General features: G+C 39.3%; 1 protein-coding gene across 2 annotated transcripts in view; it reads right to left on the minus strand.

Annotated features, from left to right (window-relative positions):
- The window catches only part of LOC132834259 (RNA polymerase II elongation factor ELL), a 93,502-nt gene that overhangs the window by 13,009 nt on the left and 54,681 nt on the right, over nt 1–25,812 (minus strand). For both annotated transcript variants that reach the window (XM_060852952.1, XM_060852951.1), the window contains exons 4-9: nt 17,951–18,114; nt 15,545–15,810; nt 10,896–11,023; nt 5,174–5,288; nt 3,277–3,775; nt 2,120–2,183 (exon numbers count right to left, since the gene is read on the minus strand). In XM_060852952.1, the coding sequence (XP_060708935.1) occupies nt 2,120–2,183; nt 3,277–3,775; nt 5,174–5,288; nt 10,896–11,023; nt 15,545–15,810; nt 17,951–18,114 (1,236 nt within the window). The remainder of the gene's footprint in view (nt 1–2,119; nt 2,184–3,276; nt 3,776–5,173; nt 5,289–10,895; nt 11,024–15,544; nt 15,811–17,950; nt 18,115–25,812) is intronic.

Below are 25,812 nucleotides of genomic sequence, written 5' to 3' on the forward strand. Positions count from 1 at the left end.
CATGTGGTTTTGTCCGTCATTCGGCAACATCACCAATGTTTAGTTTGTCAGATCTATTTTGCTCCCTGATCTCCATTTCCAGTGATATCCTTACCTAACAAAAGAATCTCTTGTCCTCAGCCTCAAATTCCAATTTTCAAATTTTCTCAACTGATCCTAGTATTTTTGGGGAAGATAGATCCAGTTTACTATTACTCTTTGACAGAAAGATTGATCGCCAAGCAGTGATTTAACTGATGTTTGCAGAAAAACCTAATCCTGCATTTGAAAAATAATTGATAGCAGGTGCAATTAGCTGACGCCAAATGTCCTGTGTTTAACTGGGGTATTCTAATGCAATTTTAAATTGCAAACTAGGCTTTCCTAAGCAAAAAACACCAAACTGTATATTGTAGTCAGTTCGTCACATAGATCCTTTGATCACTTAATAGTGGGATCATCTGATAGCAGACTCGCTGACAAAGTCTGCTTACTAACATCTTTTTGATCATCACCAGATCAGTCAAGGCGTTTAGTAGGTTTGCCTTCATTGCTCAGACCAGAGCATAAGGGTTGGGCCATCATGTTGATGTTGTACAGGATATTGGTGAGACCACTTCTGGACTACTGTGTACAGTTCTGGTTGCCCTGTTATAGGAAGGATATTATTAAATTGGCAAAGGTACACAAAAGATTTACCGTATACTGCCGGGACTGGACAGTTCGAGTTATAAGGAGGGACTGGGTAGGCTGGACCTTTATCGCTGAAACAGAGGTTTAAAGTTATGATGGGCATAGATGAGGTGAGTAACAAAGATCTTTTCCCCAGGGTGAAGGAATTCAAAACTAGGGGGCACATTTTTTAAGGTGAGAGGAGAAAAATTTAAAAGGGATCGGATGGCAACATTTTCACAGAGGGTGCAACAAACTGCCAGAGGAAGTGGTAGCTGAAGGTATAGTTACACTATTTAAAAGATATTTGGACAGGTACATGATTAGGAAAGGTTAGAGGGAAATCGGCCAAACACAGGTAAATGGAACTATTCTAGTTTAGGAAACTCGGTCGAGTTGGACCGAAGGATCTATTTCCTTACTGAATGAATCTATGACCAAATAAGGAAATGACAACTCATGAGATATAAATGCCTCTTCCCTGGAGGTTTGAATTAGCACAACGCATTATTCAGCCAGTGCATCTTTAAATGGTCATTACCAAATAAAATCTCTATCTCTGCTCAAGTCTCTCGCTAATCAAGCCACCAGGGAAAACAAGAGAGTCATATCAAGAACATCAATGGACAGCAGCATAAACAATTGCTACAGGAATAAATTCCACTTGACGAAAATCTTTAACCAACACAATTGAAGTCTCTGGATATCAATTGAAAGCAGGCAACACAAGTCTTCAAAAACTAAATCTAAAAATAAACCAACATTGCTACACAGTTAGCAACAAGGAATTTGAAGGAGAAATCAAAAATAGAAATTGGGAACTTGTCCACTTCTTAGTCATTGTGAAGTCTGAAGAAGAATGATTAAATTATTCGAGAACAAGGCTGTACTTCAGATTGGGGGAAAGAGGTCTCAACTCTGTTTATATTTTAAAACAGCAGCATTGCTAAGTGTGTCTTACTTCATCCTTCCCTCACGTAGATGATCAAATGGTCAACTTACTACCATTTTTAAAATGCACTGCAGGACAGTACAAGTCACTTGCAAAGTAATCCACTGTTCTGGGTGAAAGAATAATTGCACAGTTTTGCTGCTCACTCAAGACAGTGATTTTTGTGGAATGGTCTGTTGTAAGTTAGTTTGGAGAGGATCCACAAAGGTCAAATTGTCTTCTCTGTCAACATCAAAAAATTTAATGCATTTGGATCTTCCACCTTCAAACCTGTGAATTACACTGCATTTTGGCACTTGTCAGTAGTAGAGTTCTCGATGCACTGTGAGCAACAATGCAGCTTAGACACCACATTGTATAAAACTAGGGAAACTTTAGTGTGCAGATCAAAAGCATTTTGTATTTTCTGAAAAATTGTCAACATGCATTAGTCTACAGATTCAAAGAAACAGTACCTTCACTAAATATAGCAATTTCCTAATGCAAATTTTTTTTTACTGAATTAATACTACTCACAATAAATAGTCAGGCATTTCCACTGTTGAACTAGCGGTTGCAGATGTATTTGTGGTTTCATGCTCTGTAGATAAGATCATACAGGTTATTTGACTATCTAAAATACTAAATGTCAACGGACCTTACTAATTGCCTTTAGTAATTACAAGGCTTTTTTTTGGTAATAGACATTGGTAACAATGTATGATCAATTTCTTTTAAAGACTTCACTGGCATCAGATGCTTGGATTAATGGATGTTCACAGTTATTTATTGCCAGTAATCAAAACAAAACAAAAAAAGCTTATGCACTTTGTGTATACTGCACCTGCCACATTTCACAGAACCTTAGACACGATATTTGAGCAGCTAAGGTAGCTGGAAATAAAAGTAATTAATCTCCTATTATCAAACCTACAGAAGAGCATACAGGTTAGTAGCTACCAGATTTGAATGATATTCCTGCAAAGCTGTATTAAGTAACATAATTTTACTGTACCTTTTAGAAAAGTAACACTTTATAGTTAATCTCATTTCATTAACTCAAAATCAATACTCAAGATTTCATTTACAATTACATGCTGATGCCAACCCTGGTCACTGCTGTTGTGACTGCAGCAAATCTTTAAGCTGCACAATTATTATATACTTAAGGGGTCTTGCCCTTTTCATATGAAATTATATTCATCAATTCTGTTCATGCCCATCCATCTTTCTTTGCTCTCCTACCTATTATTGAACAATCAGTATTTAATTATGCCCTCATTGTTGGCTATGGGTCTCTGAGACTTCAAGGATCACAGGAATTAGAATAGGCCATTCAACCCCTCCAATCTCTTCAGCCTTCAAATAGAAAACACCAGCTCCACATTCTAGTTACATTTACTCACCATAGCTCTGTATTCCTTCATACTTTTCCCTAACAAAATCTGTTTTCCAGAGTAGCTTCATCAACACAGATGCAGGATTGGGAGGAAGCAAACAGTTATCAAGAGCTATGTGAAACTCGCTACATTTAAAATTTAAAATGAGAAGTATCAAAACCACCTCTACAAGATTCAGAGCTAGTGATAACATTTTCTAATCATTCATCCAGAGTGACTGATATTTTAAGGACTTAGAACACTGCAAAAGGTATGAGCATTGCAATTTCAAAATCTCTGCGACACAGATGTTACCTTCAATTGTCTCATGTAGATTTCCAACCTGATGTGCTGGACTCTCCTTTCGCCACGTTCTTATTTCAGGTCTTGCATGTTGCCTCACTTTTTCTTTGTGTTTTTTGGATTTCTTTTTATTGTGACTAGAAGAGAGCTCCACACTCTCTCTAAGAGGATAAGCTGTCTGTTCTAAACTCGCCTGTGTAACCTGGCTCCTGGGGTTACCAGTAATATCCCTGTTGCGTTTGAAATCTTTGTCACTTCTGTTTACATCACTTGTTGAAGAATTGTTGCACTCTTTAAATGGTTCATTAAACTCATTTGGACACCCAGACAGTGAAGTGCGAGTCTGCTGGAATTCTGTTTTAACAGTTACACAGGAATTTGCCGTGGCAGTAAGGCATGTTGAATGAGGATGTTGTCCATTTAAAACAGGCTGTGGATGATCCTTGGACTGTAATACTTTACTTCTTTTGTTTGTGTGCAAATCTATCCGCTCCAAAGGCACTGGTCTTTTCTGGAATAAAGGCACATTTTTATTTTTAAAAAAGGAACACAGCTGCAATCCTTTTACTACTGCAATATATTATCTCATGTAGTCATGATAGCAGCCACATAATATTTTACTGACACCATATGCAAGGGAGACAGTTTACATGTTGGCTTCCTTGACCCAACTTTACTAGGCCCTCTGTAGCAACCACAATTTAATTCCAGTTAAGTGTTTACGATGGGAGGGATGACAATGATGCATAGGGCACAAATGTTATGTTCTGAATTTATTGAGCAGCTGCTTCTCAGTACTGGTGCCAGTGAGCAGCAGTAGTTTCCGCTATATTTTGACATTATAATGAAATCTGCAATTTAATAATATGAAGTTTAAACACTAAATATTTCCAGTTTCAACTTCAAATTTGAAATTTGCCAATAAAAAAAATCAGGGTTTAAAAACAGAAAATGCTGGAGAAATACAGCAGATCTGGCAGCATCTGTGGAGAAATTGAGTTAAATTGAATTCAATGACAAGTACAATTCATGTGGTGAGATCTAAGTTTAATGAACACAGACTAGTTTAAATACCACATTTTAAAATGGTTAGTTGCTGAAGTTAATTGTAATAGATGAGGAGAAGGTTCTGGGTGGGGGCAAAGGACACTGAGCCATCCAAAAAAAGTAAAAAGATCATATACCTTTGGAACAGTTTCAGCTTTATCCAATTTTAATGCCCAATGTGAATAGGGTATCAAGGTGCACTGAATTTTACAAAAAAGTTATTTTAAAAGTTATATTTTAATCTCTGAATTCTGGAAAATCTTGGGCTTATTGGTTTGGGTTGGTTTTAGCTTAAATATTGGGCCAATAACAGAAGCAATAACGTCCTTGTAGCAAAGCCAAATACCACAACTAGTTTCAAAATCCAGACCTACCATCAGTCAAAATTCCTTGATTGTCATATCTAACAGTCTGAGTAGAACCGATATAGTAAACTCAGCTGCTGCACTGCAGAAATTAAAAAGCTTAGGCTACATGAGTTATGAAACACAGCCTCAAAGACACATCCTATAACCTCCAAACGCAATTGCATCCTTACTCATTTGAATCAAACATCTTCAATGCCTATCATGCATTTCTATGTCTTTTCAATGTCATCCATTTACACACACAATATATATAGCTCATTTCTAGTTTCACCTTAAAACTAAGCCAAATTCCGTGCTTGCTCATTTTCAAAAGAATTCCAGTTCTCACTAAAACTTCACATATTAATGTTAAGGAAATGTTAACAAGGCAATCATTCTATTAAAATTCAAAAGAGCTCCCCAAACATCCAAACCGTATATTTTAGTTGCAGCAGGCAGGTTATGCAGGAAATTACAGTAATGACATAAAAACAATCATAAATATCACTTTATACCAATAAAGAATTCTTGACAGGGCTAGATTGTGGTGAAGATTCCCCTGAGGACTTCTGGAATGGAGAACTGAGTTGAGAACTCTTGGTCTGACTAGAATGAGATGGTTGCCGCTTCCTACAATAAGGAGACATTGGTTAGAGCTAGTCTGAAGTATACAAAGAGATTTCTCAATTCATGCCTAGAATGCTATTGCCTTGCAAAAAGAATCAGCCAAACAGACATTAAATAAATTACAATTTTCTTCCTAGTCCTTAAAATGCTATTTTAATACAGATTTGGAAGGAGTGTATGCGTGCACATACTAGTTTTCAAGAAAGACAGCTGTATATATATATATATATATTGGACAGCTTTAACCTTTTGTCAATCATTGTTACACTTTTGCTCATGTAAGTTTTGTTTGCAATAAGCTAGTTCTTCATTTGGCACTAAAGGAACCTGGAGGATTTCTTTCTGATACTGAGCTAGATAGTTTGATAGATATATAATTATCTATATGTTTATTATAATAGTAAATGCATACATACATACACACAGATTATAGTATACATACACATAATACTATATGTTGCAGTCTATATAAAACAAATATAGACGTGTGTATTTGTACACATGTATACCCAACACAGATGACACTATCACCTTGTTTAAATTCAAACTGAGAGGGTGGCCATGGAAAAGAATAGTCTACCCCTACTTCCTTTGAATGGTAAACTTCAGCAAAGACAAATTGATCAAACTACTGAGTCTATTTTTGGATGTGGCAAATATAGATGGACCTTTCAGAATTGCTTTCTCAAATGAATAGGATAAAAACAACTTTTCATTATAATAAATTGATGTTTTGACTACAAAAGCTAATAAACAACATGCTGCACAAAAACAGAAATATTTAACTTCTAACAAGATTACTGACAAACATGATGGGATGGGTAACAGATTGTTGAGAATTTGAGGAGGAAACTAATGGCACTGCAATCTACCTCAAACCAAAAGGAGTCATGTCAGAAGACCTAGAGACAGCAAATGTCGTTCAAATGCTCCAGATTGCAGCTAAGAACGCATTGAGTATAGGTAGGAAAGTACAGAAGGCATTGCACCGGATACTGAAACATACAGATACATACACAGTTTTAGAATTAAAAGACCATACCTAGCAAACCCACTGGAAATGTCTGACAAGCTAGACTACAGGGCCTGGATAATCAAATACATAAAGTTTACCTGGATTTTCACAAGATGCTTAACAAAATCCTTTATGCAAAATTAATAAGGAAGACTATTACTCTTCAAGTGGATCAGCTGTTTAGATAGTTTAACGTCCAAAATGGTTGTGCATGTTTAAAATGGCAATATCAAAAAAAAAGCAAAATGTGAAGAAAAACCAGATCACCAGTGAGAACAGACTGAACACATAGTAAATGGTTTCAACTGAACCTACTCAAACTAATACTCTAAAATGTAACAAATACTGGCAGATGTATTTTGTGTCAGCCTCTGCTTGAAGTACCAGTAATGTCTGACATTACTGACCACACAAAATGACTCAATAAGGAGAACAAACAGAATGACTTCCAGAGGAATTGGTAAAACACTGCAGTGGCACAGTCAAGGAATGCTCTTTAGGTTTCAACTCCGGTCTACCACCACGGAGAAAAGCTCATTCTGTATTCAGGCATGCTGAACTCACACCGAGTGCTTGGTGTTGACACTGGGTAACCAAAATAGAAAAAAAATGTTCCATTTCCCTATGCTAGTAACCCTCACTTTCATATACATAAACTCTAATAAACAGTAAAAAAAAACAATGAAATCTCAGAATCTACTGTTTAGTTACACACTCAAAAATATTTGAAAAAGGTTAACTGTGTACTTAGTATAAGAGTTAGCAAGCACGAAAGCAGGTAACAAATAACTGTTAGGCCAGATGCTAATACAAAGTTTCTCAATAACTAATGGAAACGAAATTATTTAATTATCAAATAAACAAAAGGTGAATCTGGGAGTATGACTGTGGGAAATGTACACTAATTGCATGTTTTGGTGGAACGTCTTATAAAGCAACAGGACAACTAAAACAACTATCGTGAGGATACACAGATTTACTCAATCGTTGAATTGTAAATGTCTGCATTCGGGTTTTTACTGGCTAAATAAATTGACACATTCCAATAAACATTTTAAAAATTTGAGGAAGTCCAGATAGGATGCACTACTTCAAAGGTTAGGTGGATAAATCCCCAGGATCTGATCAGGTGGAAAGCTAGAGAAGTGATTGCTGGGCCTCTTGCTGAGATATTTGTATCATCGATAGTCACAGGTGAGGTGCCGGAAGACTGGACGTTGGCTAACATGGTGCCACTGTTTAAGAAGGGTGGTAAGAACAAGCCTGGGAACTATACACCAGTGAGCCTGACGTTGGTGGTGGGCAAGTTATTGGAGGGAATCCTAAGGGACAGGATGTACATGTATTTGGAAAGGCAAGGACTGATTAGGAATAGTCAACATGGCTTTACACTTGGGAAATCATGTCTCACAAACTTGATTGAGGTTTTTTGAAGTAACAAAGAAGCTTGATGAGGGCAGAGCAGAAGATGTGATCTGTATGGACTTCAGTAAGGTGTGCAACAAGGTTCCCCATGGGAGACTGATTAGCAAGGTTAGATCTCATGGAATACAGGGAAAGCTAGCCGTTTAAATACAGAACTGACTCAAAGGTAGAAGATAGAGGGTGGTAGTGGAGGGTTGTTTTTCTAGACTGGAGGCCTGGGACCAGTGGAGTGCCACAAGGATCAGTGCTGAGTCCACTACTTTTCATCATTTACATAAATGATTTGGATGCAAGCATTAGAGGTACAGTTAGTAAGTTTGCAGATGACACCAAAATTGGAGGTGTAGTGGACAGCGAAGGAGGTTACCTCAGATTACAACTGGATTTTGACCAGATGGGCCAATGGGCTGAGAAATGGCAGGTGGAGTTTAATTCAGATAAATGCGAGGTGCTGCATCTTGGGAAAGCAAATCTTAGCAGGACTTATACACTTCATGGTAAGGTCCTAGGGAGTTTTGCTGAACAAAGACCTTGGAGTGCAGGTTCATAGGTCCTTGAAAGTGGAGTCGCAGGTAGATAGGATAGTGAAGGCGGCATCTGGTACGCTTTCCTGTATTGGTCAGAGTATTGAGTACAGGGGTTGGGAGGTCATGTTGCGGCTGCACAGGGCATTGATTAGGCCACTGTTGGAATAGTGCGTGCAATTCTGGTCTCCTTCCTATCGGAAAGATGTTGTGAAACCTGAAAAGGTTCAGAAAAGATTTACAAGGATGTTGCCAGGGTTGGAGGGTTTGAGATATAGGGAGAGGCTGAACAGGCTGGGGCTGTTTTCCCTGGAGCATCGGAGACTGCGGGGTGACCTTATAGAGGTTTACAAATTATGAGGGGCATGGGTAGGGTAAATAGGCAAGGTCTTTTCCCTGGGGTCGGGCAGTCCAGAACGAGAGGGCATAAGTTTAGGGTGGGGGGGGGAATAATAAAAGAGACCTAAGGGGCAACATTTTCACACATGGAATGAGCTGCCAGAGGAAGTGTGGAGGCTGGTACAATTGCAACATTTAAGAGGCATTTGGATGCGTATATGAATCGGAAGGGTTTGGAGGGATATGGGCCGGGTGCTGGCAGGTGGGACTAGATTGGGTCGGGATGTGTGGTCGGCATGGATGGGTTGGCCCGAAGGGTCTGTTTACATCTCTATGACTCTTCACACATGTTCAACAATAATTTTGGGTGTTCACTGCATTATTCCAACGACACATCTCTACTGAATTTCCTGAGATCTAAGGAAGCAGACTGTATTAAGTATTCTCACCAGATCCACACAAACAAATTACTATAGAAATGTCTTCCGGGTATGAAGTATTGCAGGTTTTCTGGTAAAGGGGACTTTTACGATAAATAAAGCTAACCATGGATACTGGAAAGTCCCAGGCAGGAGATTTTATGGACTGTAATTCAACCACAGAGCCCACTGATAGATATAAAAGGCTTTCATCTGCAAAAACGGCAGACAGACAAAAACATGTGAACTATAACTTCATATTCTTGATGACTCATATTTTGGCATATAGTTTCTGGTTTTCTGGTGTTTTTACTGCTGTTGCTGGACACACAAGACAGAGTCATACAGCTGCCCCTAAAACTACTAGAACTAGTAGCAGAACTAAGTATTACAAGCTTCTATCACAACTCAGTATACTAAATTTCTGGCAAACAAGATATTACTTCATTTTCTTAAATTTTTAAATTAAGAAACTTTGCAGTACTTCAACAATACATTTGATTATTTTACCAATAGTAGAGAAGGACAAAAGACAGAAACCCTTCCAGAGTGAATCTGGATCTTCGAAGAAAGTATTATTGCTTGACAAATTAATCTAACCCAATTTAAACTGGCTTAACATCCAGACAGTTTCATGCATTCCCTAACTTGTAGTTTGTCAATTAACCAAAACAAAGGCATTTAGATTTCCATGATTAAGGCAGATCTATGTATTATATTTGTGCAGTTTCATCAGTGTTGTTACTTTGTAAGGTATACCATCAAAATGGTGAAGCTAGTTAGCTCAGTCAGCTATCTGGCACTATGTAGCTTGGAAAAGTACCTACAGTATGGATTCAATCCGACTGAAAAACAAAGAGCGTGCAGGAGAGATAGAGCGCGAGCGTGCATGAGGGAGAGAGAATGGGAGCAAGTGAACGGGTGATGGAGAGGGAGCGAGTGTAAGTGCACCTGCGAGAGCATGTGAGGTGGAGATGGTTAATCTGAAGTCAGAATTCAGGGTATTCACTTTGAACAAAATACTATCATGTCATGAAAGTAATAATTACATGGATTTTATAGTTTTAAGGCTTAAAGTGCATTGTGGGTGAGAATCTGTGACAAAACTTGAGATGGAAGGCAAATGTACTGTTGAAAATAATTTGAAGCGAGATTGCTAGTTACCTTGGTAATGTCAGTGTTTTCTGACTGCTCACTGTTAGTTTAGACATTTGAATGAATTTTGAGCTTTTCTTTATGATGTTATTTTTTAACCTTATTAATTGCTGTTCATTGCTATTTTGTCAATATGAATCATACACGGATGTGACAAATCTGTTTGATAAAATAGCTTAAAAAAAACAATGATAATGAGCTTCTTGATGTCATGACAGAGAGCAGTTTAAACACAGCTTCACCACAGCAGTGTGGAACACGGAGTTAGAATATTATATCAGTCATTTTAAATGAGCATTTTGTATCAGTTAGAGTAAACAATTTAATGGGAGATATTGTCATTGAGTTCCCAGGAGATTACTCAAGCATAGTCTGGATATGACATCTGTTTCTGAAGGTGGAACTGGCTAGTCTGGCCAATGCCTCTAATTCATCTCTACATATACATCTATATAAACTACTTCACTGCTCAGGCCTACATTAGTGCATTTTAAATAGATATATTTGGAGATTAACTACAGCCTAATTGCTGTTACAATATATCCAGATTAGCACTTGTGTATAAATCCCAGACTCTTGGTCTAGGTGAGAGGTGAAAGTGAAGTCTGAAAACCTTGCCCAAATTGACAGTGCTTCTCCCTTTCCCCCCAAAAATCTTTCAATAATCTGCAATCAGAGCTGAGACAAAAGCATAGCTATGCAGATTTATGTAATCATAATTACAAATGCCTACCTTATTAGCTGTCTTCGAATCAATTGCTTTTCTTCATCACTATAACCAGGCCAATCCTGTTGGATTTCCTTGTAGAGCTCATCTTTTAACATATAGCTGTTGTTGTCCTTCACATTCACTTTTGCTACCTGGACGGAGAAAATACTAAGCATGGTCAGAACTAAGTAACCAAATAACAAGTTGGTACCAAACCAGGATTTGACACTTTAACGTCATCTTATTTGAAAGTCTGTGCACGCATGGATGATTGCAGAAAAAAGTCATGCAAAATAGATTTTTTTTAACTGCTACATAATGAACTTCCAGGGTACTATATTATCAGTTCCAACAGAATGGGTGTTACAACAGTTATGTTTCAATTTTATTTTATTAAAAATAAACAAGCACATGCTTCAAACACAAAAAAAAATTCCCATGCTGTGTAAAGTAATTGCAACATTGGACTAAAACTTAATTCATGCTGAAGTCAATATTTCCAAAGTAAAAACGTACTGTAGCAAACTACTCATTCTGCAGTCCTGATCATTGAATTTGGATATTTCTATAAATGAGCGTTGTGATTTGAGTCAGTTATGGGTATACATTTAAGGTCACAAATATCAAATGCCAAGGTCAAGAGTGACTTTTTACATTGTTATTAGGACATGAAGTGCCAATTCAGGAACACAGTAACTGTCTGCACGCCTGACCACACCATCGAAATAACTTTGTCGGAAGACCCTCAGGCTGGAAATGAAATGTCTCTGGTTCAAATCCAGGTGTCAGCAATGAATAATTTTTAAAAGTCTGGTGGTGCAATTGAAATGTCACTATTTCTGAGTCAGGAGACCTACGTTCAAGTCCTACCTGCTCCAGAAGTGTGCAATGACATCTTTGATCAGATAAAAGAAAAAACAAAATCTATGACAGCTTAGTGTGGCTTGCTCATATCCTGCTACAGAAGCCAGAATTTCAGCTGTCAGATGTAATATATTCCATAACCCGTTGTAAACCCTTAGCATTCATGGTCAACTTGACACAACATCCATTTAAGAGTCAACAAATTTTAGCACAACTAAAACATTTAAAAGAAAGTTAAAGAGTTTTATGATACACTTCCCCCAGATTGCTTGACTCAACCAGTGACACATCAGCACAGTCCAAAGTTCTGATAAGACATAGTAATCACTAATTTTTAAATGCAATATTTAAAAAGAGTAAATTTTACTGCCATAGTTCAGCTAAAATTCAGCTACATTGCATCGGGTTGATCATGCACACTTAAGGCTTTATAATGGAATGTACTGCATTATGTAGACTAGCTGAAACACTTCCATAGCAGGTCTTGATCTGAAAGCAAGCTATCAAGTTATTATTCACTAATACCCTAAAGCATGCGATAAATGACTTGAGAGCATAAGCTTACGTAGTAATTACTGCATTTGGTTGATTTTAAACATAGTAAAAATAGTTAAAAACAGATTTTCAAAATAAAAGGGGGCTACTATGTATTGCCAGCCAATTATGCTACATCTTGATTGTTTTTATGCTTCAAATGTTATGTATTCTCTGCTCTTTCAACTACCTATCATTAACTGGCCATTTATCTCATGGTTGTTTGTGGCATTCTGCACAAACAAACTGGAGGTATCTGCCTACAAAACAACAGATTATATTCCAAAGTAATTAAACAGCTGTAAAACACTTTCTAATGGCCCAAGATGCATTATATAAATCTAAATTGTTCTTCAGTACCATTATGTAATATCTTTTACCAAATTTTTTAAAATACCTTATTCTGACAATAGACATTGACTTTTGTTAAAAATAGTACCGAAGCAAATTTTTCTAAAAACACTGATAACAAATCATGGCACAAAAATCATTAAGTGCTTAGAATGCTATTCGAATTATAATACAAACATGTAGATTTTAAATTTTAACTAGGATTATCAACGCCAAATGTTGACACAGGCTGTGTAGCAGGAAGTAAATCTTGTAGTTAGAAGTGCATGCTTTGCTCAAACTGTTTAATATGTATTTGATTTTAGACACTCCATATGGCATAATTGTCATTTTACAGTTAGCAGATGCTCTATAATAAACAACTTCATATTAGCAAAATCTGCACGAGAAATCGGTTCCACCAGAACACAAACAATAGAAAATACAAGCTTATTCGGCTCATTCCTTAACGTGTTCAGATATTCAAATGATTCAATTTAAGCCATTTCAACTTACTGCAAATACTGTGGTATGTAATTGCGCTGTTCATACTTAAAAACAATTAAGTAGTACTTTGGTACATATACAGATCCTGCATATGCAAAAATAAGCCAACCTCCAAGTATATCAATCACACTAATGGGATAATATGCTGTTTTTTAAATATTAGGCTTTTATACAAATGTCTGCATATTCTATTACCTTTCTGTGACATGGAAAGTGATTGGACATCTGATAGGTTAAGACTAATTAGAAGCAAACTATTTATATTATTTGTCTCAAAACTTTTCAATTTTTTTTATTTTATTAAGGATAGATTCTCAAAGTGTACTGAATAATTTTGTTATTCTGAGGATGTACTAAGGTCGATCTGATGCTAATGTAATGCTGACTACGCAAGCATAACATTGCTCGAATGTGACCGACTCAATGCAACAAATAAAAAGACAACTGTCGCAGGACCTGATAACAAAGAATGACTTGTACAAAGATAAATCTGACTGAAATCATCTCCAGTAATCACTCAAAGCAGATATCTATTGATTTTAGTTGTTGAATCTGTAGGGTGCATACACTTATGAAATGTCTGTTATTCTGCAGGATACAGGACCAGCGCGGATGAGTTGGATCAAAGGCTGTTTTCTGTTCTCTATGACTTTATAAAGCATCTTTCTCAGTAACTTTTACTCTACGCATGAATCAATCTTTTAACATGACTGGTGGCAGTTTTCTTTCATCTTTAAATATAAGCAAATAACAATAATGATACTTCTTGCAGTGAAAGGGACAATCTTGGAAACAAGGCGAGAAGAAAAAAGGAGGCAGGAATTAGCAACTGACACTGGGGCTTGCAGAGTTGATTTGGAGACAAGGCACAGTGATGAATTGCCAACGTTAAGACCTGAATTCAGTGCTGAAAAGCAATGTTTTGGCAGTAAGCAGAGCCTGTCACTTGCTCTGGTAGCAGAAGGGTTTCCCCAGAGCAGGGACAGTTCTTAAAGCAGTGGGTCCAGCCCACAGCTGAAACAGCAAATCGAGTTCCTTGAGCAGGGCTGCCAACAGAAAGAAATCACTGCTTTGACAGTAGCAATGAAGCTAAAAATCTAAGAGAGGGCTCACATCAGGGAGCAGGTTTGTGAATGGGTTGAGGGTCAACGGGGTTTTCACAGACTGAGAAAGGGAATTTTTCTAAACTACACAAGGAAACAGTTGGGATTGTTGGATTGGAACAGTAATGGAAGAAGTTCAAAAACTTGAAATTAATATCAATCTTGAACAACAGAAACATAACAGTGACAGAAATGAGCAATTGGTCAATTGAACTATTGAACAGAGTGTAGAGGTGGAGGTGGAATAATAGAGGTGACAATATTAATAGCCTTTTTCAAATAGTTAGATGCCCCCAGGCACTTTGCCTTTTGTGAAAATCAGATACCTTTTGGGATTACCACGATTACAAAAATGCTAACAAACTGTAATACTAAGAAACATGAGGAAGGAGTTGGCGCAGGAGAAGACTACATCAAATTCTGATTATTTTAATTCAGATCAAGCAAGGTGAGTAATATTTCTGTAAGTAGGCACTACAGTTGGGACATGGAGTGTTATTTTATATGCACAAACATTCTTACTGTGAAGATGTCAACAAAACAGAATCTGAATCGGATTGGGAACAGATTGACTATAAACAATTGGCAGAGATCAGTTAAAAAAGTGGCATGGCAAAAAGTGTGTCCATTGCGACTCTGATTAGGTAACATATGACATTTGCAGCGAAGTACTGAATGTTACTGAAATATTCCGACTGGCAAGGAGCTTCTTCCTCCAGGTTATATTCCCATTGAAATTAATTTGTGTTAATTAATTATATGATCTACCAATTAGCAACATATTTTTTTTTCACTTAAGGCTTCTTAATAGCATGTCAGCATGTCTAACCTCTGAAAATAGATTTCAACTAAACCCTTACTCAGTTTCACCAGAGCACCTGCCCCATTCTCTCAAGAGATGACACAAGCAGCTTTGTAACACTGTAAAGCATCTAAAAGTAGTATGTAAGCACAGCATCAGAACAACATGCTAATTGGTCCAGCAATAAGAGTTAGTAACACTGTATTCTAAATATTTAATGTTAACTATACGTTTTATAAACTGAAGAGTTTCAAAGACTGAATTTACTAAAACAATTGTAAGTCGTCAAAAGGCTGTATGACATTTTAAAATAATGTTGCATACAAGGTTGATCAAAGCAATCTTTTCCATAAAATTAGGAAAGACTGAAATGTATAAGGAAATTGAGAAGCACATTCATATTTGTGACAATCTAATAAAATAAATTCAGTAATGGCATACAGTGACAAACAGAATATTGTTACACAAACGTTATTCATCTTAAGGCCAGGAAAGGCACCACAGAAATTTAAATTTTGTTTTGTTTTTCTCACCTGCTCCAATACAGAAGACAGTTCAGCTTTGTCCTTTGGGTTTGCTTTCTCTTTTTCCAACCATAGAAGCAGCTCAGGCTTTTTATAGGGTTTCAAAGCTAAAAGATGGATGACACGATCTTTAAGAGGTCTCTGGGTAACCGTACTAGCATAGGTTTTCTTCACACCAAAGCTTGAATTCATGGTAGGAGAGTGTTTTCGAAGTGGAATGCCATCACCTGCAGGGCTTGCGGTTTGCTTTCGAAAATGGACCGGCTTTCGAACACCTAGAAAACAAAACTGGATTTTAAAAGCTGTAAATATACCTGAAAAAGTGTTACTGAATTGACTCATTTAACTTAAGTATCATAAAATCTATTCTGTATACTTGCAGTAAAAACCAACATTTTAGGGCAAATATCATAGGGTCAACTTTTACAAGAGCAACAGGTGCGTTTGTTTTGGGTTACACTGAACAGACAAGGTTAGAATGGACATGATTAGAAAACTGAGATATTGCTGAAATAGTTATCAACTCTTTATAATAAGTAGTGAATAAAGTTTTCAACTCGATCCTCTATTCAATATTCTTAACCATACGCTGCTGCCAAGGACAATCAGCCTATAATTACAGTTCTAGTACATTTTATAAAAATTTTGTTCCATTGCTAGTCCTGGAGCAATAGATCAGTGAGCCCAACTTCTACTTAGATTAGATTCCCTATAGTGGGGAAACAGGCCCTTCAGCCCAACAAGTCCACAACGACCCTCCGAAGAGTAACCCACCCAGACCCATTTCCCTCTGACTAATGCACCTAACACTATGGGCAAGTTAGCATGGCCAATCACCTGACCTGTACATCTTTGGAATGTGGGAGGAAACCGGAGCACCTGGAGGAAACCCACGCAGACACAGGGAGAATGTGTAAACTCCACACAGACAGTCGCCCGAGGCTGGAATCAACCCTGGTGTTGTGAGGCAGCAGTGCTAGCCACTGACCCACATTGTGCAAAAGTCCAGACAATATTCACTCAAATCCCTACAGTGTGGAAATAGGCCATTTAGCCCAGAGTCCACACCAACCTTTAAACAGCAGCCCATGCTGACACACCCCTACCCTATCCTTTAACTCTGCTTTTCCAATGATTATCTAACTACACTTCCCTAGACACTATGGGCAATTTAGCAATCTACCTAATCTACACATCTTCAGACTGGGGGGCAGAAACCAGAGCCCCAGGAGAAAACTCATGCAGGCACTGGGAGGATGTGCAAATTTCACACAAACAGGTGCCCATGGGTGGAAATGAACCCAGGTCCCTCGCACTAAGTTAGCAGCGCTAGCCACTGAGCAGCCCCTTCTTAAAAAAGAAAACTAATCAGCATTTATAATCTCAGATGCTAACTCATCACTACAATTACTTTGGTGTACTTTCTACAACTAAGATTACTATTGTGTTATTTTTACCCACATTGGTTTCACAGTGCCTTTCTCATTGTAGTCCAATAATTAAAGTAACACTTCTTTCTTTTCAGGTTCAAACACCCTCCAGCTCTAAACGTTTTGAGCTTATCTCCTGTAAAACTAAGGTTGCCATGTACACAAAGTACATGAAAAATATACTTTGGTCAAAACCTCACAATTACTTGATACTTTGGAAATGTCAAGTATGATAGTTAGTTAGAAAATTAAATCCAGCAGCCCAGCTCTCACATTAACCAACAGAAACAGGTTAATTTATATAACAACTGCTCAGCAAATTAACTCAACAGCACTGCCAAAGCAGTAAAAACAGCAAAACGTAGAACAATGACTATCATTACTGCATTCTGTAATTTGCATATAGGTTATTAAGCGACTACTTTGCCACAGGTCTTCAGTTTCCAGAATGAGGATGTGCAGGTTGAATAAATAAAGTGTGATTAGTGCATATTTTATTCTACACATTTTAGTGACTAATTTATTTGGAAAGATACTAACAATATTTCATAATATGGAAATTCATACATTTACAAATGTACTACAATGATAACAAAATAGGAAATATTTATCAAAAATGTATCAGTGATCACAACAGAAATATATATTTCTAAAAACATGCCACAACTGAAATTTTGTGACTACGCACAATTTAGTTTTCCAACAGTTTGCAACAAATCACCAGGGTTTATTTCAACTGGAAACAAATTATTAGACCAGCTGAATGTGTGGTTACAACAGGCACATTTTGTTGAATTAAGAACTTAAACAGTTTCTTTATATTTATTCAAAGAAGGTGGGTATCGCTGGCTGGCCTTCTTAGTTGCCCTTGAGAAGGTGGTAATGATCTGCTTTCTTGAACTGCTGCAAGTCCACCTGCTGTAGATCAACTCAATGCCCTTAGGAAGGGATTTACACAGTGATTTCATTCGTGTGGTTTCTATACCTTGACATGATGAGCCTGGCTTAATTTCTATAGTTGTTCGACTCCATGACTCCTTTTCTACTTGTGACACACGTTCTCGAGTCATCTGGTAAGAGTCATCAGTGGCACAAACTGTGATTTTATCCTGAATACTTCCCAAGCAGTCAAGATGATCCTTTTTGAAACTGGTTTAAATAAAAGCAAAACAAATTGACAAATCAAAAACATACTATGTCCTTCCTGTAAGAAAGCAAAAATGGAGGTAATTTCTAAACAATTTTTCAAATAATAATTAGAGACATGCACACACACAAAACCAGAATATAGAAATATCTCAAAGAAATGTGACTGCATCTTATTCTTATACTGGACCTATCTTGAAGGATGTTCCTTAAGATAGAGACCGAATTTAGGGTGTGGGAATGTACAGCCTGGAGATGGGTGGGTGGGGGCAAGTTCAGTAGAGGCATTCAAGTTAGTTAGTTAGTTACAAATTGGGTGTGTGTACAAGGGCAAACATCAGGAGATTTTGGCTATAGGTAATGGCAATTTTTGAGGAGCTGGTGCAAGTGGCCAGCTCCCTGTCCCTTCCAATCTTTTGCACTGCAATGCATGTTCTTGATTCGTAAGGGGATCAACGGTGAAGTGGGGTGGGGGTGAATGGGATTCAGAAACATGTCAGTCAGTTGCACAGTGCGGAAACATACCCTTCGGTCCAACCCATCCATGCCAACCAGATAGCTTAACTTGATCTAGTCCCATTTATCAATATTTGGCCCATATCCCTCCAAACCCTTTCTATTCATATACCCATCCAGATATCTTTTAAATGTTGTCATTGTACCAGCCTCCACCACTTCCTCTGGCAGCTCATTTCATTTCATACACACACCACACTCCATCAAAATGTTGTCCCTTGGATCTCTCTTACATCTTCCCCCTCTCACCCGAAACCTACACCCTCTAGTTTTGGACTCCCCCACCCAAGGGAAAAGACGTTGTCTATTTATCCTATCTATACCCCTCATGATTCTGTAAACCTCTAAGGTCACCCCTCAGCGTCTGATGCTCCAGGGAAAGCAGCACCACCTTGTTCAGCCTTTCCCAATAGCTCAAACCCTCCAACCCTGGCAACATCTTTGTAAATCTTTTCTGAACCCATTCAAGTTTCACAACATCATTCTGATAGGAAGGAGACTAGAATTGCATGCAATATTCCAACAGTGGCCTAACCAATGTCCTGTACAGCCACAACATGACCTCCCAACTCCTGTACTAATACTCCTAGCAATAAAAGAAAGTGTACCAAATGGATTATTCACTATCCAATCTCCCAGCGACTCCACTTTCAAGGAGCTATGAATCTGCACTCCAAGGTCTCTTTGTTCAGCAACACTTCCCAGGACCTTACCATTAAATGTATAAATCCTGCTCTGATTTGTTTTTCCAAAATGCAGCACCTCTCATTTATCTAAATTAAACTCCATCTGACATTCCTACGTCCATTTGATCAAGATCCCGTTGTAATCTGAGGTAACTTTTTTTCCACTACACCTCAATGTTGCTGTCATCTGCAAACGTACTAACCTTACCTCCTATGTTCACATTCAAATCATTTATATAAATGACGAACAGTAATGGACCCAGCATCGATCCTTGTGGCACTCCATTAGTCACAGGCCTCCAGTCTGGAAAAACCACCCTCCACCGCCATCCTTTCTTTCACCTTTGAGCCAGTTCCGTATCTAAATGGCTAGCTCTCCCTGTATTCCGTGAGATCTAACCTTGCTGATCAGTCTCCCACAAGCAACCTTGTCAAACATCTTACTAAAGTCCATATATATCATGTCTACCAACCTGCCCTCATCAATCCTCTTTGTTACTTTCTCAAACTTGATTGAGTGTTTTGAAGGACATGAATTCCCACGCACAAAGCCATGTTGACGATCCCTAATCAGTCCTTGCCTTTCCAAATACATGTAAATCCTGTCCCTCAAGATGCCCTCCAACAACCTGCCTACCACCGCTGTTAGGCTCACCATTCTATAGTTTCTTGGCTTTTCCTGACCACCTTTTTGAATAGTTGCACCACATTAGCAAACCTCCATCTTCCGGCACCTCACCTGACTTGATGACAAATCTCTCAGCAAGTGGCCCAGCAATCACTTCCCTAACTTCCCACAGAGGTCTACGGTACACCTGATCAAGTCCTGCATGACAATGCATTGCCTATGAGAGTTAGAACATCTTATTGTGACTGCATAGGAAACATGTAAACTTACAATTAAATGTCTGGAAATTCAACACTATTAAGGCATGTTGGTTTTCAAAAAGTAGTTTGATAAAGGAGTTAGGATTTGTGAATCACATCTTTGTCTTTGTATCTTGTTGAAGTGCTTCATCCACTCATGGCAAATATGAACATACAAATTAGAAGGACTAGACCTCTAGGGTCCATAAGCCTGCTGTTCAGAAACAATGGGCTCAGTTCTTTGCTTCTTCAGTCTCCTGATGATTGCAGTCAATGAGAATGGCACTGCAGCCTTTGGTTTGATAACATGGAATATTGATCAGGTAGTGATTCAGGGGACTATGGATTCCTCACAAGTGATGACAACATTTTTACAGCATCACCATTATTGCAAAGATACTGGAACATAAATGGTAAATGCTTATTTAATGGCACCCTTACACAAATTAAACAAATCCTTTTGCATAAAACAATTTCAGCATGATCCAATATACGCAATTTGAGGGGGAGAAGGTAGAATCAGATGTAACCTAGCATGGAAGATGGCGGAACAGTAGTGGCAGGAGTTTCTGTGAGTAACTCAAAAGACACAGCAGAGATTCATCCCGAGGAAAATAAAAAGCATGGTACAGGGAGGATGAGGCAACCATGGCTGACTAGGGAATTTAATGATAGCACAAAAGCATATAAGCATATAATGTGGCGAAGCAGAGCAGGACACCAGAGGTTTGGGAAGCTGACAAAAACTAAAAAAAAATGAAATAAGGGGCAAGAGGAACAAATGAGGGTAAGCTAGCAGTAATATAAAGGAAGACTGTAAGAGTTTCTTGAGATAAAAGGGGAAAAAAAGCGCCAAACCTGGACATTGGGCTGCTGGAAAATGACACTGTAGGGATAGTGGTGGGGAACAAGGAAATGGTTTAGGAACTGAATAATTACTTTGCATCTGCCTTCAAGGTAGAAGACACAAGGGAGGGGTCAGAGCTGAGTAGGGTAGCCATCACCAAAGAGAAGGTGCTCGAAAAATTGAATGACCAGAAGGTGAATAAATCACCTGGACCAGATGGAACACACCCCAGAATCCTAAGGGAGATAACGAAAGTGATAGAGAAGTTAGTGGTGATCTTTCAGGAACTGCTCCGGGTGCTCCGGTTTCCTCCCACAATCCAAAAATGTACAGGTGAGGTGAATTGGCCATGCTAAATTGCTCATAGTGTTCGGTGAAGGGGTAAATGTAAGGGAATGGGTCTGGGTGGGTTGCACTTCAGCGGTTTGGTGTGGACTTGTTGGGCCGAAGGGCCTGTTTCCACACTAAGTAATCTAATCTAAAACTGCTAGAATCAGGAAGGGTCCCACAGGACTGGAAAATTGTCAGTGTGATACGCCTGTTTAAAAAGAAAGTAAGGCAAAAGACAGAAAATTACAGGCTGATTAGCCTAACCTCAGTCATGGGTAAGATCCTAGAATCCACGTGAAGGATGAGATTTATGAATACTTGGAAGTGTACGGTAAAACAGGGCAAAGTCAACAGGGTTTCATCAAGGGGATGTCATCCCAGACAAATATCCTAGAATTCTTTGAGGAAGTAACAAACAGGTTACATCAAGGAAAGACAACGGATGTTACCTATCTGGATTTCAAGGCAAGGTGTCATAAGGAGACTGCTAAGATAAGGGCCTATGGCATTAGAGGCAAGGTGCTAGCATAGATAGAAGCTTGGATGTCTGGCAGAAATCAGAGTGGGGATAACAGGGTTCTTTCTCAGGATGGTAAATAATAACAAGTGGTGTTCTGCTAGGCTCAATACTGGGACCACAACTTTTCACTTTACACATTAACAACCTAGATGAAGGCATGGAGGGCATTCTGGCTAAGTTTGCAGACAAGTAGCATTAAGGAGATGGGGAGGCTGCACAAGGATTTAGATAAGTTAGGAGAGTGGGTAAAGAAATGGCAGATTAAGTATGACGTGGGAAGGTAAGAGTTCATGCACTTTAGTAGGAAGAGTAGAGGAATGGACTATTTTCTAAATGGGGAGAATGTCTTACGAATTTCTCCAAAACCAGAGGGTGGCCACGGCACTCATGGGCTCAAGCTACACCTGTCTCCGTTAGCTACATTGAACAGTCCCTCTTCAGTACCCACATAGGCACTGTGCCCCAACTCTTCTGTTGTTATATTGATGATTGCACTGGTGCTGCATCCTGCACCTAGGCTAAACTGGAACAGTTCATTGACTTTGCCCACAACTTCCACCCTGCCCTTAACTTCACTTGATCTCTCAGACACCTCCCTCCCTTTTCTTGACCTTTTAGTTTCCATCTCGGGCGACAGTACATATGGACGTTTACTATAAACCCACAGACTCCCATAACTACCTGGACTACACCTCTCCCTGCCAAGTATTGTGCAATAACTCCATTCCCTTTCCCAAATTCTTCCACCGCAGTTGCTCGGATGAGGAAACATTCCACTCCCAACCATCTCAAACATTCATCTATTTTGAAAAACGTGCTTCCCCCCCAACATCCCTCTGTCACTCAGACAGCCCTCCATCACACCACCTCTATTCCCCACTCCACTGCTCTAAAACCCCCGCCCCACCCCACAAACACAATAAAGACACCCTTGTCCTCACATACCACCCCACCAGTCTCCATATCCAAAGCATCATCCTTAAAACACTTATACCAACTTCAATTAGACCTTACCATCAAGCACATCTTCCCCTCCCCATCCCTCTCTGCCTTCCACAAGCACTGTTCCTTTCGCCAATCCTTAGCTCGTGCTACTATCCCCACCAACTGCCCCAACCCCCAGGTACCTTCCTCTGCACCAGAAAAGACGCAAAACCTGTCAGCACACCACCCCTGTCACCTCCATCCAGGGCTCCAAACAGTCCTTCCAAGTAAGCCACCTGCCTCTCCTCCAACATAGTTTACCATATCCGATGTGGTGCTCTCTACATCGGTGAGATCAAACGTAAGCTCAGGGCACATTTCACCAAGCATCACAGCCAGGCCCACTCGCACTCCCTTTCCGACATGACCATTTTTGGCCACCTCCATTGCTACAGCGAATCAGACTGCAAATTGGAGGAACACCACCTTATCTTCTGCCTGGGCAGCCTACAGGGCTCAACATTGAGGTCTCCAATTTCAAATAACCTCCTTTCCCATCCCCCGACTCCTTTTCCAGTCCCTCTCCCTCCCCCTCCCTTCCATTCCTCTGATCAAGCCTTGCTTCCAGCTACCTACCAGATTCATTCCCACGACCAACCAACCACGTTATACCATCTTCCCTTGTTCACCTATCTCTATCCCAACACTCCACCCCTCTCCCCAACCAAAACCACTCCCCATCCCCCTACACCCTTTATCTGCAGCTCCCCTTACACCGACCCCACAGAACTGACTCATAGGCAAAGGATGGTGGAGGAGTGTTGTTTTTTAGAATGTACGCTTGTGACCAGTGGAGTGCCACAAGGATCGGTGCTGGGTCCTCTACTTTTTGTCATTTACATAAATGATTTGAATGTGAGCATAAGAGGTACAGTTAGTAAGTTTGCGGATGACACCAGAATTGGAGGTATAGGGGACAGTGAAGAGGGTTACCTCAGATTACAACAGTATCTCGACCAGATGGACCAATGGGCTGAGAATTGGCAGATGGAGTTTAATTCCGATAAATGTGAGATGCTGCATTTTGGAAGAACAAATCTTAGCACGACTTACACACTTATTGGTAAGGTCCTATGGAGTGTTGCTAAACAAAGAGACCTTGGAGTGCAGGTTCGTAGCCCTTTGAAAGTGAGCTACAGGTAGATAGGATAGTGAAGGCAGCATTTGGTATGTTTTCCTTTATTGGTCAGGGTATTGAGTACAGGAGTTGGGAGGTCATGTTGCGGCTGTACAGGACATTGGTTAGGCCACTTTTGAAATATTGCACGCAATTCTGGTCTCCTTCCTATCAGAAGGATGTTGTGAAACTTGTAAATCTTTTCTGAACCGTTTCAAGGATGTTGCCAGGGTTGGAGGATTTCGGCTATAGGGAGAAGCTGTTTTCCCTGGAGCATCAAACGCTGAGGGGTGACTTTATAGAGGTTTACAGAATTATGAGGGGCATGGATAGGATAAATAGACAAAGTTATTTCCGTGGGGTGGGGGAGTCCAGAACCAGAAGGCATTGGTTTAGGGTGGGGAGAGATATAAAAGAGACGCAAGGAGCAACTTTTTCACGCAGAGGGTGGTATGTGTATGGAATGAGCTGCCAGAGGATGTGATGGAGGCTGGTACAATTGCAACTTTTAAGAGGCATTTGGATGGGTATATAAATAAGAAGGGTTAAGAGGGATATGGGCCGGGTGCTGGCAGGTGGGACTAGATTGAATTGGGATATCTGGTCGGCATGGATGGGTTGGACCGAAGGGTCTGTTTCCATGCTGTACATCTCTATGATTCTATATACGAAGCATTGACTACTCCACTTCCTGATGCTGCCTGACTTGCTATGTTCTTTCTCCTGCTTGTCTACTTTAAATTCTAGCATCTGCAGTTTTTCTGTCTCTAACTTAAGGATGGACTCAAAACATACACAATCCTGTACAAACTTTGCAGTGTCACACTGATGATTTCCAATAATGGTCAATGCTCTCTATGACATTGATATTAAGCCAAGCCACAAAGTATCTTAATCATGCACTATATAAATGCCACAACCACACACTAAAGTTGCATATTCTATCCGATCAAAATTCTGTGCCAAATGGGCAGAAATTATTATAGTTCAGTAAGAGACAAGTTAGACAGACCAAGTCCACGCCAACTCTCCATGGAGCTATCCAGACAGGTCTATTCCTGATAGGTTTTACCAACATTCAGAAATTATTCTATGCAAATGACTTTCAAAAGTTGTTAACAGAAGCTAACTCAAATGCTGTAGAGTACTACTGAATGGGTGAAACAAAATTCCATGGGCCATCTTTCCATCTCCTGAGAGATGCAGCCTTCTGCCAGAGTGTTCATTACCATCCATTGTCCGTTCTATAACTTTTGTTTAGAAGCTGGTTTCAATTGGCTCCTGGACAAAATGACTTGGCAGATTCTGCAATCAGACAAGGTCTAATGGGCTGCACATTGTGGAATGACATTAGTGTGAGGCTTTCAGAGGTAATGGATAAAATGAAGGAATTACAATTTACATGGTCAAAATAGAAATGGACTATTTTTAGAAGGAAATCCAAGTGTGAGCAAAGAAGTGTTCTTGATTTGCCTTTCATTTCGAATGACCACATAGCTGAAGTGTGATTTCCATGGAACTAAACTGCAAATCATTGTTGAAAGTAGCAATCTTCCCTTAGAAGGATTGAAAATAGGAGCAGCAATAGGCCATTTAGCCTTTCCAGCCTGCTCCACCATTTAACTTCAGATACACCTAGGCAATTTTGCACACCGTTGGGTAGATGCCAGTGTTGTAGTTGTACTGGAAGAACTTGCCTTGGGCAGCGGCAAGTTCTGGAGTATGGTGATATTTGTGGAGCCTCCTCCTCCACTGGGTTGCTTAATTAATACAGTTTTTGACATTTTTATCCATGAGCAACGTCATAACAATTTAACTTGCCCTTTTGATGTGC

This window comes from Hemiscyllium ocellatum, chromosome 39, assembly GCF_020745735.1.
Source record: "Hemiscyllium ocellatum isolate sHemOce1 chromosome 39, sHemOce1.pat.X.cur, whole genome shotgun sequence".
Taxonomy (NCBI): domain Eukaryota; kingdom Metazoa; phylum Chordata; class Chondrichthyes; order Orectolobiformes; family Hemiscylliidae; genus Hemiscyllium; species Hemiscyllium ocellatum.